Source organism: Branchiostoma floridae, chromosome 7 (genome assembly GCF_000003815.2).
Source record: "Branchiostoma floridae strain S238N-H82 chromosome 7, Bfl_VNyyK, whole genome shotgun sequence".
Taxonomy (NCBI): Eukaryota; Metazoa; Chordata; class Leptocardii; order Amphioxiformes; family Branchiostomatidae; genus Branchiostoma; species Branchiostoma floridae.
The window spans coordinates 24301804-24319148 of NC_049985.1; the positions used below are offsets into that span (position 1 = coordinate 24301804).

The 17345-nt window shown below is 41.9% G+C and overlaps 1 protein-coding gene across 1 annotated transcript in view; it reads right to left on the reverse strand.

Annotated features, from left to right (window-relative positions):
* Positions 1–504: 504 nt before the first annotated feature.
* The window catches only part of LOC118419822 (kinase D-interacting substrate of 220 kDa B-like), a 58812-nt gene continuing 41971 nt past the window's right edge, over positions 505–17345 (reverse strand). The window contains exons 2-20 of the mRNA XM_035826427.1: positions 14841–14951; positions 14067–14162; positions 12612–12671; positions 12277–12399; positions 11635–11763; positions 10920–11102; positions 9767–9877; positions 9370–9544; positions 8681–8848; positions 7834–8434; positions 7258–7339; positions 6714–6887; positions 5660–5794; positions 5076–5203; positions 4379–4550; positions 3661–3999; positions 2782–3051; positions 2477–2624; positions 505–1982 (exon numbers count right to left, since the gene is read on the reverse strand). Coding sequence (XP_035682320.1) covers positions 1282–1982; positions 2477–2624; positions 2782–3051; positions 3661–3999; positions 4379–4550; positions 5076–5203; positions 5660–5794; positions 6714–6887; positions 7258–7339; positions 7834–8434; positions 8681–8848; positions 9370–9544; positions 9767–9877; positions 10920–11102; positions 11635–11763; positions 12277–12399; positions 12612–12671; positions 14067–14162; positions 14841–14951 — 3906 coding nt within the window. The 3' untranslated portion in view covers positions 505–1281. The remainder of the gene's footprint in view (positions 1983–2476; positions 2625–2781; positions 3052–3660; positions 4000–4378; positions 4551–5075; positions 5204–5659; positions 5795–6713; positions 6888–7257; positions 7340–7833; positions 8435–8680; positions 8849–9369; positions 9545–9766; positions 9878–10919; positions 11103–11634; positions 11764–12276; positions 12400–12611; positions 12672–14066; positions 14163–14840; positions 14952–17345) is intronic.

A 17345-nucleotide genomic window follows, 5' to 3' on the forward strand; every position in this document is an offset into this window, starting at 1 on the left:
GGTCAAAGATGTGGTTTAAATGTTATTAGATCGCATTTGCAACTAGTAGTGCTTTACACGTACTGTAATAGATTAAAGCTTAGGGTACAACCCGCCTTACGTGCAATTTGTCCGTACGTGTTTTTTTTTTTTTTGGAGGCCACGTCCAAGGACACCAAGTATTTTTGAAAACGGCCGGACTGTACAGGGCAGCCGCGTCGCCCATACTGGCACGTACTGGAGGCGAATCCGCAACCCGATGGCACACAAAGTTTTGCCTGCACGTAAAGGAAGTTCTACGGCATGTCTGCGTCGGATGCCCTACGAGTTCGTACTGAGGCGGTACTTGCTACTTACGGATCCCCAAAGATTACCCACGTTTCGGCACGTAGACAGCACGTATTTGCACGTACCGGTTGTGCCCTTAGCTTAACAAAGATCAATTATTACTGCTGATTTAGTTGATTATTTGACATCAAACCACGTCAAATAAAATACAATCGAATAAATCCACACAAACTCATATTCCAATTGATTTTTTATTGAAAAAGTGAGCTGCTACCGCTGTGAAATACCACATTCTAAACATCCCACTAACAAAAAGTCACCTAGAACCCATCTTAACTGGATATTGAAACCAAGCACAGTTGATGAGGACACAAATATAGTTAGAAGTTGTTCTACCGTTACCATTAATCTAAAATGCAAACTAGTGCTATTGTTGGACAAATGTATATAACAAGGATAGTCATGAATAATCTATCAAGCTTCTGTCCAAAAACACAACAGTATGTCTACAAATATCAAAAAAGGTGTACTTCATTATTTCCACCGGTTTCTCATGGCTGTTGACAAAATGATATAAAATATGACATCGGAAGACAAGATTATCGTACGACTATAAACTCCTAGCGGCTGGTGAGATTGTTAAAATTCATTGATTCAAAGACAAGTCATAAAAACAGATAAAAACGATCATGTAGAAAACACTTCAGGTCAATTGGCTGTGTGCCGAAGCCTCCTTGGGAAGTAATGAAAAAAAGACAAGTCTAATTTGCAGACTACTTCCACTGTCATGGATTAAAAAAAGCACCAGTAACGTTAACATCCTATGAGTATGACATACCACAACAAATACTGATGAATGTCTTCGAATCGAAATTGGTGCCTGTTTACTCTTATTAGTTGTTGTGCGTTTATCACTGCGCCAGCTAAAAACATCATTATCAGATAGAGTGGGATTCTAACGAATCGTGTGCGTTCATGACTTTAAAAAAACTTGAGAACTGCTTGTCAACACAATTACACATTTGACTCGCGTTCTGCTGTTTTATCATCTAAAAGTGGGGCGGACAGGTTCTCCTCTTCATCGTAGACATCATCCGAGCATCCGTTACTAACGGTTGGCGGCTGTTCCAACAGAGGTGACTCGTCGTCTTCATGGTCATCATGGTCTGTGTCGTTCCTTTCCCCATCTTCAATTAGGTCTATGTCGTCAGGCGAAGTCGCGGTTGCCTCTGCGGTTGCCACATCTTCTTCAGATGAATGTCCGTTAACCTGTCCCAGCACTGGGCCGTTCTCTTTCTCATCATTTTCGTCAGCTGTTACGATGGTGGGCGAAGATATCTCAAGTGGCATCTCTCTGGCATCAGCTATCATGGGAGTGGTCGATACCATTGCCGGCTCATCATCGTCATCATTGACAGTGGAGTCGTCCATCGCCGCAGACAACTGCCGTTGGACGTCCCTGCAAACTTCCTCCGCAGATTCTTCGGCGATGACGTCAAGATTTGGGTCAGGGCTGGAATGGTTACCATGGGGACGCACCTGCGGTCGTCTGCCGGGGGTAGTTGTCTCAGCGCGGGCTTGTGGTGAGGAGGACCCTCGGTCGTCTGTTTCCTGTTCCACGCTGAAAACGCTATCTGGTGTTTTCGTGATTCCAGGCTCTCTTCTCCCCTTTCTTAGGAGCTCCGAGAGTAGGGCAACTGTAGAATCAAGTGAAACTGAAAGAAATACATAGCTGTTAGTGTTGATCAGAAGCTGGTAACCAAAACATGGAAAGATATGGACGATTTGTTCTTTTACTGGTGTAGCATTATTTGTTAAAAAAAAACGCCTGCTGTGCACAATAGATGAAACAGATATAACTCAACAATGTTGTTTCAGAAAAACGTACAGTATGAATAATGTTTAAAACATGAAAAATAGCAGTTTACTCAATGACAAGCAACTGCTATATGGCATATCGTGTTTCCTGGATGTCTAACCAAAATCGACTTATAAAACTGCCGAACACCACACACCACCTCACCCACGCCCATACGTTTTCCAGTTAAAACGTGAAGCGTGCTTTGAATGTGTATTTCTAGAGTTCTTAATTTTACATTTCGAAGCTAATTGTCACTGGGACCAATTACATCCTAGTTAGCATTTTCTTAATTTTCTAGTCACCAGTTTACATAAGGATGAAAGGCTACCCTGTCTCCATCAGTCTTACCTGGTGACTCGCCTTGATTCAAAAGACTCGTCAACGTCTGATTGGTCTGTTCAACTTCCTTGACGTCAGTCTGAGCTCGGGCGTAGCCAACCGTCTGTCGGATTGAGAGGTCAAGGTTCACGGTGTAGGGAAGGAGGTCTTGCATGTCCTGGAATGAAAAATAGCATTTTTGTTTTTCATTACTGTTGACATTCTGAAAGGTACATAACATCAGCTTCGTATCCTAGTACCTACGACAAAAGAACTTGACATTTACAGACGTGATAGAGAATAGATCTAAAGAAGATGTTAAATCTTGGATATACCTCGACCGTGAACTTGGCAAATGTCAAGAAGAGCTCGAACATCTCTGGGTCTTCGTCCAGTGGGTTGAGGTGACTCCATTCCTCCTGAGTGGTGATCTCGCATTTGACCCTCTGTAGGAAGATGTCCACCAGCTTGTCGTGCATCTGAATTCCGCGCTGCAGAGTCTCCCGCCTTCCGAGCTCTCTCCTTTGGAAGAAGTCCTCAACGTACTGGATGATCCAGCTCATTCTGTAGGGCCATTGCTCGACAAGCAGCACCCACCTTGCAACCTGTAAAATCAATAATGCAAAAACATTATTGCCACATCAAATAATTAATTTCCAACACTTTGGGTATTTTTTGTATTTGCAATTGTCGTGTTGGAAATTGCAGTTAAATTTTGATCGAGAAGGACTTTTACCAACAGGATCAACTATCAAGTTCATGTTTGATATGAGTATTGTCTGATTCGCATTGTACATTGCATGGTATGTTAGTATTAGAAGCATAATTGGATGTTGCAATGTGCTTTGGAGGAGACATCAGGAAGATCAATAAGACTGTCCATGGGCGGTTCTATGACATGGGCACGATTCAATAAAGTTACCATATCGACCCAAGGTCTGTCCATCACAGTTGTGATCAGGCAAGCAAAGAGCGCACATCTCATCCTTTATATTTTGCTCCCCTACATTTGGGGGCAGCGGTGGGATAACTTTGCTTCCCTACATTTGGTGGCAGCGGTGGGATACCTTTGCTCCCCTACATTTGGGGGCAGCGGTGGGATTCCTTTGCTCCCCTACATTTGGGGACAGCGGTGGGATACCTTTGCCCCCTACATCATAAATCTTTAGTTCAGAATCTAGTCCTCTTGCCCAAGAACAGTCACTGTTACATACCTGTTTCGGGGTGAACCTTGTCAGTCTTTCCCGCTGAGACAGAACGCCCACCGAGACGCACAGGATGTTGAAGAGGCGCCGGATGTGACGTGGATTTCCGGCCACGTAGCGGATGACGTCGTCTTTCTGTAGACTCTTGATGGCCTCCGTCAGATAGAGGTTCTTGTCGGTGATGTCATTTCCAGTCATGTCGAGACCAGGCTCTTCGGATGAGCTTACTACCGATACACGTCTGCATCCGAGGCTCGTCTCTTGTGTCTTGTCGTCGCGCCACAGGATAGAAAGTTTGTGCAACCCTCTCTTCAGAGCATCCCTCTCTTCTTTGTTCAGCACAAGCGTCTAGGATAAAGACAAAGTGACTATGCAAAGTGAACCCCCCCAAAAAATTATTGAATAACAAAATTTAGTTTGTACACAACCAAGTGTTTAAAAATGATTCATTCAACCGAAGTTTCAGTGACTCAGGGCAACTATGACTGGTTTACATTATAATGCAATGTGAACCAGTCATAATTATTGTCCTGAGGAAGTGACAGATGGTCAAAAATATTTCAGTTGAATGAAACACTTGGTTGTGTACAAATACATTTGTTATCCAGTGACTTGCCAACCGGATGAGAATGTTCAGGGAGACATTATATAATTTTCAAATAATCAAAAAGTGCCTCAAATTTTCATTATTTGTAAATCAGTTTCAGAATTTTACAATAATCCCTACTTTTGCTGCCTCCTTCGCCCTTGCTTGGCCAGCCTCCTGCCTCTGCACGGCCATGACTTTCCGCTCGGTGGCGGACATCTTTGCCGTGTCCCACAGGAAGCGTTTTCTCTCCTCCGCACCAGGGCCCGGCAGGCAGATCGGCAGCTGCACCATCTTCTTCAGGTACTCGTACCTATAGGTTTAACATAAGTACATGGTGAGGAGTGATACCTGACTGAGAAGGGATAGGGGACCGATGAAATTTGTGTCTATCTGTTTAGTCAGATTATAAAATTTCTTATGTTAAAGCTATTTTTCGTGACATAGTATTTCGACATGCAATTTATGCCTCTGGTAAATGAACAGAACAGAAAAGAACAAATGGCGATCGCGACTGTTAGTATGATTAGACAACATTGTAGAACATTTACAGGAAATTAAAATTAAATTTCAAATACGTCGATGAAGTTTAAACGTCCAGGTAAAAATATACTCAAAATAGGAGTTGCTCAAGCAACTAAATACTAGTAATTATTATGTTTTGGAAACGGTCAGACGTTTAAGATGGCAACTCTAGATATACTACCTTAGGTAGTGTCATTGAGGAAATGTAGTGGATGCTATGTTCTTGAGACATCTGACCGTTTTCGAAATCATATACAGCTGCTTGTCAATACAAACATCAGTTACACATATGTAAAGAAGTATAGATCAGTACCCGTTGATGTTGGCGTTCCTCATGACGTCACCAAAGCTCTCCTCAATACTCTTGACGACAATCCTGGGATCCACGGCCAGAAGGGAGATGAAGTGAGAGTTGGGGTCTGAGAGAAGTATGCCCACCGCCTAAAGAAATAAGTTTATGTCATTCCTTGATGTTTGTTAATTTCTAAAACCTGTGTTGTACATCCTATATAGGGTACGATAATCTCAATTTAATTAGACGACGATTGCTGAGCCAACGTACAGCGAACAAAATCTTGTGACCCTTGATTTCATAATTGTAATATGTTGCCAAATGCATCTAGAGATCTGTCAAGCCTTTGGTAGCTCAGCAATCACAGCCTGTAGTAGGATCCGGGTACCGGTTTTCATCGCGTAGTGAAAAGCATTCAACAAATCCTTTTCACAAGACTAACGAATCAGTAACAATGTTTAATGCACCCATTAAAAGCGCTACATTCATGTTCGTTCTTGGTATCAACGGCGCAATATTTTACCTGCTATTAAGAATAGAATAGTTTGCATCGTTGCTTGATTATGTGACATATAATGAACAATATGGCGAGTTATAAAGAGCACCTCGATGACTTTGGTGACTCTGTCTTTCGGGCATCTGTCCAAGTCGTCCACCACCACAACCACCCGGTACTGTTTCCCACGGGCTGCCTCGAAGTACCGCAACAGGTACGTTATTACCTGCACTTCTGTCTTCACCTGTGTTAGGAGGAGAATGAAGAACACTCAGAACTTTGAAGATGTTATTAACAGATAGTTACGATGATGTGGGGCCGCGTAGCACAGTGGTAGTGTATTCGGCCCGTGACCGAGAGGTCGCCGGTTTGAATCCGCCTGCCGTGTTGCCGGTCTTGTGCCGTTGGGAAAGGCACTTTACACGACTTCCCTCACTTTACTCAAGTGAAAAATGAGTCGTCCCCCGGATAGGACGTTAAATGGAGGTCCCGTGTAAGGGGAGAGCCATACCCCATGCACGTTAAAGAACCCCCACATGTGCGATGGTGCGGTGTGCGTTGGTGCAAATCCTTCTGTCGGAAGTTGGTGATTCACTTCAAATCACCCGGATGGAGGCCTGGCGAACCTCTGTCTCGTATCAGCCACATGGTGATCTACATCATTCACCCTGACGGGTGTGTCACCCCGTAAGGGGCGGTATAACCCGTCGTTGTGCGAACATGTGCGAACATGTATATATGGAAATCAGTTACTACGTTAACTGAAGGGACTACCCTAAAGATCAATAAATAAATAAATGTTACTAAGAGAAATCTACATCTAAGTTACGGGTCTTGCTCAAGCCCCTATCGTTCAGCGAATAAGCTTCGACCGTATTCACAGCTGAAGGTGTTCCAATTGTAAAGTCACCAGAGCTCGAGTGTATTTACACATCAAAAGCTATTTTATCACATCGAACGAGGCTCGGGTACTCTGCGAATATTGGCCAATCTCTAAAATTCACACGATCACCGAAAGAACTTCGGGCGAGCAACTGCCTTTTAGACTCGCAGAGTTGTCTGTCCATCGAGTTTCCTGCATTACGAATGGCATGCCATTTATGAGATCATTTAAACAGATCTAGAAGCGAATTGATATTCCGTGGTTGAATGAGGAGTCTCACCTTTGCCATGAACCCCAGCTCCTGGTCAAAGTTGGGTTTCGTCGTCTGTGCCATCAACCTATCTCTCTGTGAGATCGCCATCTTCCTCAAGAAGGACCAGATTTCAGTAGCGTTTTTCATGAAGCCAGCACTGAGGACGACACCACAGAGGATCTGGAATATGCTGGTCGCTATCTATAAATGAAAGAAAAAAAACTATTTATTATGATATAGGTTATTGCCCCAAGGCAAATTGTATGTGCGTGTACTTAGGAAACATGCACGTGTTAGACATTTGAAACATACATACAAACAACAGTTAACAGACATTGAAAACTTGCATCTGGGAGAGACATAGGAAACATGCATGTTAGAGACAGGAGTATTTTGAATGAGCAAAATACGAAATCAAGTTCGTAATAAATACTAGTGAATAAATGACAGACAATATGGGGACAGTTCGCAGAGAAATCACAGAGATGTCATATACAGATGATCATCATGGTATTTAAAGTACATGTAATATTTACCAGATAGGGTAGTGCGAGAACTCACTGACACTTACCTCAAGAGTAGACTCTCCGCTGATGCCAAACACAGATGCCAACACGATCAACACTGTCCCCAGAATCGTCCCGATCAACAACCTAACGGCAAATGATAAGACAAGATGTTTTTTGCTGCCCTTTGTCTGCCTACCAGACATTGTATGCCCTAAAGGCAAGCCAAATAATAGGAAACAGATTAAGACTTTTAAATCACACAGCATTGACTTATAACATCAAGTTCTTCTTGAAATTCTTGTGTCTGGTGTTGGTTGTTCGGTATCGTTGATGGAGATTATTTTTTTACTCTCTAAGCAACGGCGAGGCTCCTGCTGTATTTTGGCGTTTTAGACGTATTTGTCGGGCTCTTTATTTTGTCGTTTTTATTTTTGTCAAAGTAGAAAGCCTAAAAGAAGTCAAAACAAGCGAGAGCTTGGCGTCTGGTGGAAATTATTCATCTTTAAATTTATGTTAATGTAAATGTGGCGCTATTTTATCAAGGAAACCCATGGAGAAAGAATACATTGAACGATCGAACTAGAGCATTGTACGGTTTAGAGCATAGAACTAAAATAGAGCATTGAAAGAAGACCTACTTGAACCACAGCCTCCCCGTAACTGGTGGTCTCTCCGACGCCATAAACTTGTCGTGGATGGCGCGGTACAAGCGGGTTGTCCACGGGCCGAATGTTGCCTCGACTTCATCACACAGCTTGGTGACGATGCCTGCCCAGAGCGCGGAGCAGCCAGAGTACTCCCAGGCATTGAACTGCACGTGGATCACCTTAACGTGACCAGGATTGGGCAGATTTGTCTCGAGATTTGGTGGAGCCAGCAGATCCAGCCAGATCCCAATCAGCTGAAGGTGCCTCTTTCTCACGCGTAGATCGGGGAACAGCGTCAGCAAGATCCGAGTCAGATACTTCCTCTTCAGATACCCAACGATTACACACATGCAGATGGTGGAAATTGTACCGACGATCAGTATAATCTTAAAGATGGCGCGGTAGTAGAAGTAGGACAGAGCGCCACCTACCACAGTTAGAATGAATAACAGGAAGGTGAGGATACTCGCACAGGAAGCGTAGGGGAGTGGAGGAACGGCCATCTTCCGATCCCTTTTGGTTGTTATCTTGGCGTTGAACTCTTCTACATGTCGTAGCTTATCTGCCTTTTCAATGTTTGCATCAATCTCGTCTGAAACATAGATGAGCATAGATGATACATAATTTTACATGAATTTTGACATTTTATTCGATATTCAACAGGGCAAAAACATTAGGAAGTTGAAAAAGTATTCAAAATATTTCAGATGTATTCCAATTTCGATGTGAGACATATGATTACGAAGATCACTTGTAAATGATGACAATGACAACCCTTCAGGTGACTTGGAATGGACTGCAAGGATCGCTAAAATTGAGAACTGCCAAAGATACTCACTTTTGACCTGGTTGAGGATGAAGGACTTGCCCGTCCCCCAGCGCGCGTAGATCCCCACAGTGATAGGCATGGTAGTGGACTCGTCCGTTAGGATGTCGGCAACTGTTTTGGCGTACACTCGGTAGCCTAGGGAATCCTCCTCAAAATGGCTGTCGCTCTTCAAGCTCCCTGTGGAACAAACATCGTCATCATCAGAAGAGTAAATAAACTATATAATTAAGTCAAGATATTATAAATACTATGATTATGCAAAACAATAAAGTATTTCAGCCATTGTCAACAAGCCTCAAGAAGAAAACACAGAAGGTACTCTATGGCTTATTCCAATCCAATCTGTCTTCCCCATATGATGAATTGTCAGGCTGATCATGTACCAACATCGATCTTTATCTCCAAGCATAGCCTACGGTAGCATAACATAGCATCAAAAGCTAGGTAGAGGAGTGAAGCTGGCTTAGAAGTGTGTTTCGCTACATGGCAAATGGAAACCTCCTTTAATAGCTGACTAAATTCCTTGGCCAGTTTAGTACTGTCTTATGCCATCGTAGGATCTGCTTGGAGATTAATCGATCTGCAATTGCAACTTTAAAAATTGGGATGTTATGACGATAATCGTTATAATGAACAAATGCGCGCACAACTGGCCTCAAAGGGGTTTACTGGTTTTGAAAAAAGAAACAAACACTTACCGACGCGTTTTGCCGTCCCCATCAGTGTATACTTCATGTCGACTCCGGCCACGTTCAGCACCGTCTGTCCCTTGCTATTCTTCTCCTGCAAGAGGTCAGAGTTCATATCCAGCAGCGCCTGCGCGAACTTCTTAGACTGGTACCTTTGGTCTACGGCGTAGTGCAGCGGCGTATTCTGGAAGAAAACATAAATCAATTTTGTTATCTCGATGATGGTTCCATAGAAGACGGAGTTGTAATAGAAACCGTAATTTCTTATCGTATCCCCCTTGCTTTCGTTGCCACCCTTCGCCAATAGACATACTTAATGTATCTGGAGTTCATAATTATTTGGTTAAATCAACTTATTCTTCAACTGTCTCTATCAAAATATGCAAAGAAAGCGATCGTCCCTTACCCCCGCAGGGTCTCGGATAGTGAGATCCTCCACAGTCCACTCTAGCTGTCCCACGAGAACGTTCAGGAAAGCCACGTTGTCTACCTTTGCCGCCTCCCACACCATGTTTTCCTGAAAAACATTGGGATTGTTTCAATTGCAAGCCAAGTTAGTTAGGCCCAAGTTTGTAACTCAACGATTTGTTGCAGACCACCAGACTTTGAAAGGTGTCGACGTCAAATCCAAGAATTACAAGAATTTTGACGTCATTATGGCGCAATATGTGATGTTGCTTGCTGGGACATGGGGAAATGATATTCCGTGAAGTCTTCAAGCTATGTGGTAAATATATAAAAAAAGTTTAGGTAAATGAATAAACTGTCTACCACGTCTTCTTTTGACAATAAGTAAGTAATAGCCTTTATAGCACATTCATGCCCTATCGGGCTAAGTACAGGCATATAGATACAAAGGGTAGTAATGCAGTAAACATGGTTTCTAAGACTAATCTAAAACATAAATTCTAAAACTATTCTAATACATTTGTTCGGCTTCTTCTCGTTTCTTAGTTATGTTAAGTATGTAGCTTGAGATGTGTTTGTACAATGTCGTTTGATCAAAGCTCATAAGAAAAATGAATTTTTCAACACTAGACATATATTCAAAGCGAGGGAACTTTCCTATAATATGGCTAAAAAGAATACTTCTATCGTTACTATATAAACTACAATCTGATAGAAAGTGAGATTCATCTTCGATCTTGTTCAGGTTACAGAACTGACAGACTCTTTGCTCCAGAGGTGTGCGGTTGTGCCTCCCTGATTCAACACGGAGTTTGTGGCAGCTGATTCGTAGTTCGGTGATAATAGATCTTTGTCGTTCGTTCGGAATCTTAAGATAAATAGAAACATGAATGATTTGCTCTTGCGACATGATCCGCCATTTCGGATTTCGGCCGATGACATCATCAGATTAACATGATTCATGTATATTTGATAGTAAAAGATAACGCTAAATTATATACACGGAAAATTTTTCAACTACTTTTAATTTAAAAAATCATTGCCAGCTTAATAATTTTAGGAAATTTGTAGCTCTAGCGTTAGCCGTTCAGGTGCTATGCGACATGAAATTCGGCGAAGGCCTCAAAAGAGGCAGGGGAAAGAGGAGGTACCAGATCAGCACGAATGGTTGGATCCACCCAGTACAGCAGTCGGGCAGTGGAAGTGGACAGAGGACCGGTTACTCCCTTCTGCTTCATGTTCTGCTGATATTCCAACTCGTATTTCAGCAGTAAGGTCTCCATGATCTTGTCCTGACCGAACCACGTAGCAGCGTGCATGGGCGACTGGAGGTCCTGTAGAAACAAGGAACATTACAGCCCCGGGGTGAATTGTGTTAGTAACTGCCTGGGGCTGTAAACTTGCTTCTCATCGGAGGATGTTAGACAGACCACAATACCACAATCAAATGGGGTAGGGAATTTCCCGAGCAGCCTCGTAACCCCTGCTTCACCTATTGAGCCAGTAAAGTCAAGCTTGTCTAGTAAGCTTTATGTTTCTGACTTAGGGAGAAGAGATGCTGCTACAGTTATCGTTATGGGCCGCTCTTCATCTTCATGACGGTAACATCAGGCCCTACGAACCTGATTTAGAAAGAAATAGGCAATAGTACACTTGGTGTTCTCTGGATTGTATGTAACGGTGGGGTTCAAGCACCAACTGACCACTCCGGTTTCTAGCTCTAGCGTCTCTAGCTGGCGATCTTTTAACATTCCATCGACCTTTCGACAAATGCTGCCGATGCTCGTAGTCTGTATGACACCAGGTCTAGGGAATTTGCATCGTTGAGATTTCCTTTTTTTTCGCAGAGAAGGCCGTAGATCTTACCTTACTGCGCACGAGGGGATCGGCACCAGCCCGTAGAAGGCGGGAAACAACCTTGGCGTTCCCAGCAATCACCGCGCAGTGCAATGGCGTCACGTCCTGAAACTGGTGTTCGCTGACGACTTCGTCTGACTAAAAAAAAGTGATGACATGTCATGTCATGTCATGTTAGATAAAAAGAATGGCTCACTGGCTGTAAACAAACAAAAACACTGAGCTTGTGACAGTTACTCCAAAAAGCAGTTACTCAAGCAACTGGATATGATTTTGGAAACGGTCAGACGCTTCAAACAACATCTGTTGTTTTTTGTCAGTGACACTGGAGAAATCTTGTTGGATAGGGTTTTTATATTCTAGCTGTGAATTGAAAAATAACTGATGTTGTTTGAATCGTCTGACCATTTCCAAAATCATATCCAGTTGCTTGAGCAACTGCTTTTTGGCGTATCGCATTACCTGGATGTCTAACTTTCATCGACGTACCTTGTTGATTATGTGCAAGGGAAAATTGGCCAAAAAATTAGCATAGTTGCCACAACAATTTATAGCCCAGTAAGATCCCCGCTTCATCTAGGATACCAATATCAAGATTATCTATGTAACTATGATTCAACTGAAGAAATTCTAGGTTCTAGCAAGACTCACGTGTTCGGGAAACAACTGCATTATTTTCTTCTCATTGACGTCATGTCCGGTTTCCAGGAATTTGTTGACCTTCCCGATGTCCCCCACCAAGGCGGCAGTGTGGAGGTCTTTGACCTTGCTTGTCTTCATAATAAGAACACATCACAATTGTCAATCAACTGTCCATCAAACAATCTTACATGCGATGAGAATTTGGTACTAGACAAGCTGGTAGGAAGCGCTGGTATGTGGCACAGTACTATCGAAATATACACACGGACTAGAACAACAGGACTTAAAGTCAGAACACTCAAGATGTATGCAATGGGGAAAAGAAAATAAGGAAAGGTTCTTACCATAAAACCACTAAATAATGATGACATGGAGCCCATTGCCGATGTCTTCTTCGATCCATCCTGGAAAAGATAACAAACGTGAGGCTTGATATACATAACGGGAGGTGCCCCAACACGGTACGCTTTTTCTTGCGCTCAAACTCATGGCGCTCCATCGCTAGTTGCCTGAGAGTGGTCAAATTTTGATGACTGAATTTTTTACACATAGATTTGAACAACATACTTGAATAAGAAATGCATTCATGTGGTTCATGAACCTTACGCGCTGCGTGTTACAAGCGGCAAACACTGTAAGACAATTTCGTGTATGTAACCTTCCAATTTTGTGCTACGCTGGACAGTGTGCCTAACTTGGTACGCTTTTTTTACATTTTGCTCTCTTCAGAAGTAAGTGGTAAATTTAAGTACACAGAAAAAAATTAATAGCATGATATATTACCTTTCTTTTGACACTAAAATCGTGACTGTATGTACTTCTTGTCTCACATGAGGAAGGCTGTACCTAGAACAATCCAGCTGATGTGTTTACGGGCAATGGGCTGAATGCACTGATTGTGAATGCCCGACTAAAAAAAACAGTACGAAAAAACGACACCGCCAACATCAACAAAACTCTGTCTGATTATATGAAAATATCATCTACATCTCTCTATCAAGTCTTATTTTCATAGACAGCACGAATCATTTGTTACAGTCAAATAAATCTTTGGAGCGTTCTCTAGTCTGCCACCTTCACGGCCACACTCCCTTGGGAGTACAATGGTGGCAATGTTTATGTCGCTTCCTTTTGCTTGCTTTTCTACTCAACAAACATTTAAAGACCCATATTCATAGTGTTTTATGGAGCTTTATTTATGTGTATCATGGCAGTTGTGTGACTGCTTGAAAGAGTTCGTATAATAAGCGACACGAGCCGCCAATACGCAGAGGCCGGTGACCGCAGTGATTCAGCACTGTCAACATTACTATTAGAATTCTGTTTTTAAAAAACATGAAGTAAATATGTTAAAGTATACTTGGAATGCAAATTAAAGCTGTGTGCATGGACTTGGTCTATTTACCTTTGTAATCAGCATAGTCAGTGGTAACAAACACGGTGTACTTATGGATAATAAGATCAGCAAAAAATCCGTGCCGTCTTAGGACGGGAACCGTCTTAGGGCGGCCCCCGTTATATCATATACACGGAAATCATAAAAATATATTGCTGTGTGTTTTATACAACAGCAGTACTGGAGCCGCACGCTTACAAATAAGAAGCCACAGAAATAGACTACAAAATAAATGTTATCTAAAAATAACATTGTGTAATAAATTGTGGTTAGACCTAAAAAAAAAACGTTGTGTTTCCCCGAAAACCCTGCCGACCCGTGTCTTTTTTGGCCAACCGATGGTGCTGGAAAGAGACTAAGGTACTCCAACCAACGTCTCAGTGACCAAACCGGGATGTCTCACCGTGGTAGACACCAGTTGCTGCGTGTCAGTTTCCTCCGTTTTGCTGGTGTTCAGATCGGTGCCCCTTGATTCTTCGGTTGTCGATACAGTCTGCGGCTGTAATGTCAGTTCAGTGTGTTAATCGTTCATTAACGTAATTCACCTTGCAGTACAGGCAGTAGGTAATGTGCACTCTCACTGCACTTGCGTCACGCTTGCGTCACTGAGGAGTTCGAAAGATACTGAACGAATTTCAGAAATAAAGAACGAGTTTTCTTACTTTTTGTGTATTTTGTCGTATTCTTAGTTATACTTTTACGTATTACGCAAAAGCCGAATTATCAAAAAAAAGTAGAAAATAACAAAACAGTGACGCAGTAAACGAACCCAGCAATGACGCAAGCTTGACGTAAGTGCAGTGAGAGGCCTAGGGCACCTGTACCCATCTGAGTATACGTAATTAGGCTGTTGTATCGTGCTCGAGGCACCCCTTCAACCCCATTTTACGTCCCTTCCGAAATAAGAATGCAGTCCCAACCGGGATGCCCTAATACTCGGATGACCACAGCTTTAGTGAAATACATTAACCACTCTACGTGTGCGTCTATATAGTCATTAATTTTGTACATTCCATGATATTCAGTTTAGTCTTATCAATAGTTTACTAAAAGATACGAAATAGCAATCGTGATTCTTGTCCCCAAACGTTCATATTGTCCAAGAACTTCTGATTGGCCAAACTGCATTAACCACGTGATTAAGATTAACCAATAGCGGTTAGGTAAGGTTACTCACTGCTTTGAGAGGGAACTGCTGTACTTTCCCCATGTCCAAGTCTCCGAGATGCAGTGTCAGCTCCCCTATCAGTGAGTCCTTATGAATCATTCGAAAGATTTTAACTTTCACCTGCAAAAATATGAATACATATTTTATTTTTTCCCTGTAAATCAGTGTTAAATTTCACGATAAGGATACGACAGGAACATGAAAATTGAATAGCTAAATATATAGTTTGAAATTGCTGGTATCTGTGAAGGAAGCAATGCTGTGTATAATAAATATGGCTATTGATGGCTTCAGGTAAATTTATTCACAATCACTACAAATGCACGTCTGTTACATTAGCTGAGGCTAGGTTAGGCGTAAGTCACATTTCCTAACCAGGGCTCGACCAGGCTGTTTGTTGAAACGAAAAATAGAAATGTATACTTAAAAAATATACACAAACTAGAGTTCAACGAACACATACCTTTGCCAAATAAACCAGGTTTGTTATGTAGAATGATGTCTGTAGACATAAATGTGTTACTCATTACATTTTATTTCATATGCCTGGAGTTGGTTCATAACATTTCGCCATTGCTTATGCAAATTTGATCCCTATGCAGATTAGATTTACATAATAATACTAAATTGTATCAAGCATCATTTGCATAATAAATGTGTATTGATATTTCCTTCTTTCTTAGCTAAAAATGTGACAAGTTTGAAAGTCCTATAAGGAATGCAGTGGATTTACAAACTTTTCTCATTAATTATGCAAATTAGCAGTCGATTTGCATAATTATAATTCCATCATGTAAGTCTTCCCTTTGGCTATCTACATACCAAAAACCATGACGATCCGTCAACACGTTTATATTTTCTCATTAATTATGCAAATGAGGCCGTCATTTGCATAATTAATATGCATTGATATTTCTCTCTTCCTCATCTATATATGTGACAAGTTTGAAAGTCCTATCATGAAATGCAGTGGATTTATAAACTTTCCTCATTAATTATGCAAATTAGTTGCTGATTTGCATAATTGGTATTCCATTGTGTACATTGTTACTTGGGCTATCTACATGCTAAAAACCATGACGATCCATCAACACGTTCTCGAGTTATTCTCGTCCAAAGTTTGAAAGGAAATCGGCGACTGCAGTTCCAAACAAGCCGCTAGGGGGTCCAAACTTAAAGCACTCACTCTCTGCACCAAGGGCTATCTACCACTCAAAAATCATAACCACATCAGGTCCAGAACACGAGATAAAAAAATTGAGGTTTTGCTGCAGTACCTTAGCAAGCCGCTAGGGGGCCCATTATCGAACTTGACCTTTGTTTTCCCGACCCCTACCCACCTACCAAATATTATTTGGATCCATCAAAGGCTTCTTGAGTTATACTGTTAACACACAGACAGACAGACAGACAGACAGACACACAGACTCACAAGCCTAAAATATAACCTTAGCCATTCTGGCAAAGGTAATAATTCCCACGACTCTTCTCTTTACGTCTTGTGTAGTTTGGTCTCTTTTATATCTTACTTATCGTTACGGAAAGCTGCCCGGCCGGGCCCCGGTTTGCAATAGAGTTAATTCCAGTTGTGGCGGCCATGTTGGATTTCCGAGGTCATCTGGGGTTATGGCACCAGAACGAGACTGCAGGTGGTGCCAGCTGGGCATTCTACTATATAGGCTGTATTGCAGACATAAGTATGCCATCTTCGGGAGTGCATTTCACCCGTCTAAGGTTAACAACTGCACAATATATGCCTGTTATCTATAGAAAATATTGTTTGGGACATTTGAATTTGATTTTGGTGATATTTTTTATCAATTTTTTATCACATTTTTTTATGGGTGACCTGAGAACAATTAATGTCAGTGTTTATATCATCCATGAGTGCTTTGTATTGGTAACTGTGATATAGTAGGTTTGCTATTGGGATTAAACCCTACAAATACACAAAATATGGGGATGACATCTTTGCGGGTAGAAATTTAGAAGACATTTGGCAGTTGTTCTGATGATTTATTGATGCCAAGATCTGTTCTGCAAACTACGCTCTATGGGAATATCATGCCGGGTGTGCTCCTTTACTTTCTTCCCAATTCATGTTTTCATTGTTTTATTCTAGTTTAAACAACATAACCCTACACAACAAAGTCCACATGTTCCAGGGTCCATAAAATTGTGGGATGAAATGTAGCAGATTTTTTTCTGTTAGGGATTTTTCAATGCCAACGTGGAGAAAACGTAAATTTTATCGTCAATGGAAAAGGTAAATTGGTGATAGAACTTAGTAATACGTAGTTTTATGAACAGATCTTCGCAGCATCTGTGAAAATTCTGTCACGTTTCCACCCACACTGATCTGAAACTGGCATGAAGTCCGGTTTTTAGAGTAATGTGAGGGTCGACTCTAGCCTGAGTATCATCCTAGTTGGTTACAGAGGCTCTCATACTCACCCCTCTGGTTTGTGAGGGGTGAGTATGGGAGCCCAGATAAGCTACCTAGGATGACACTCA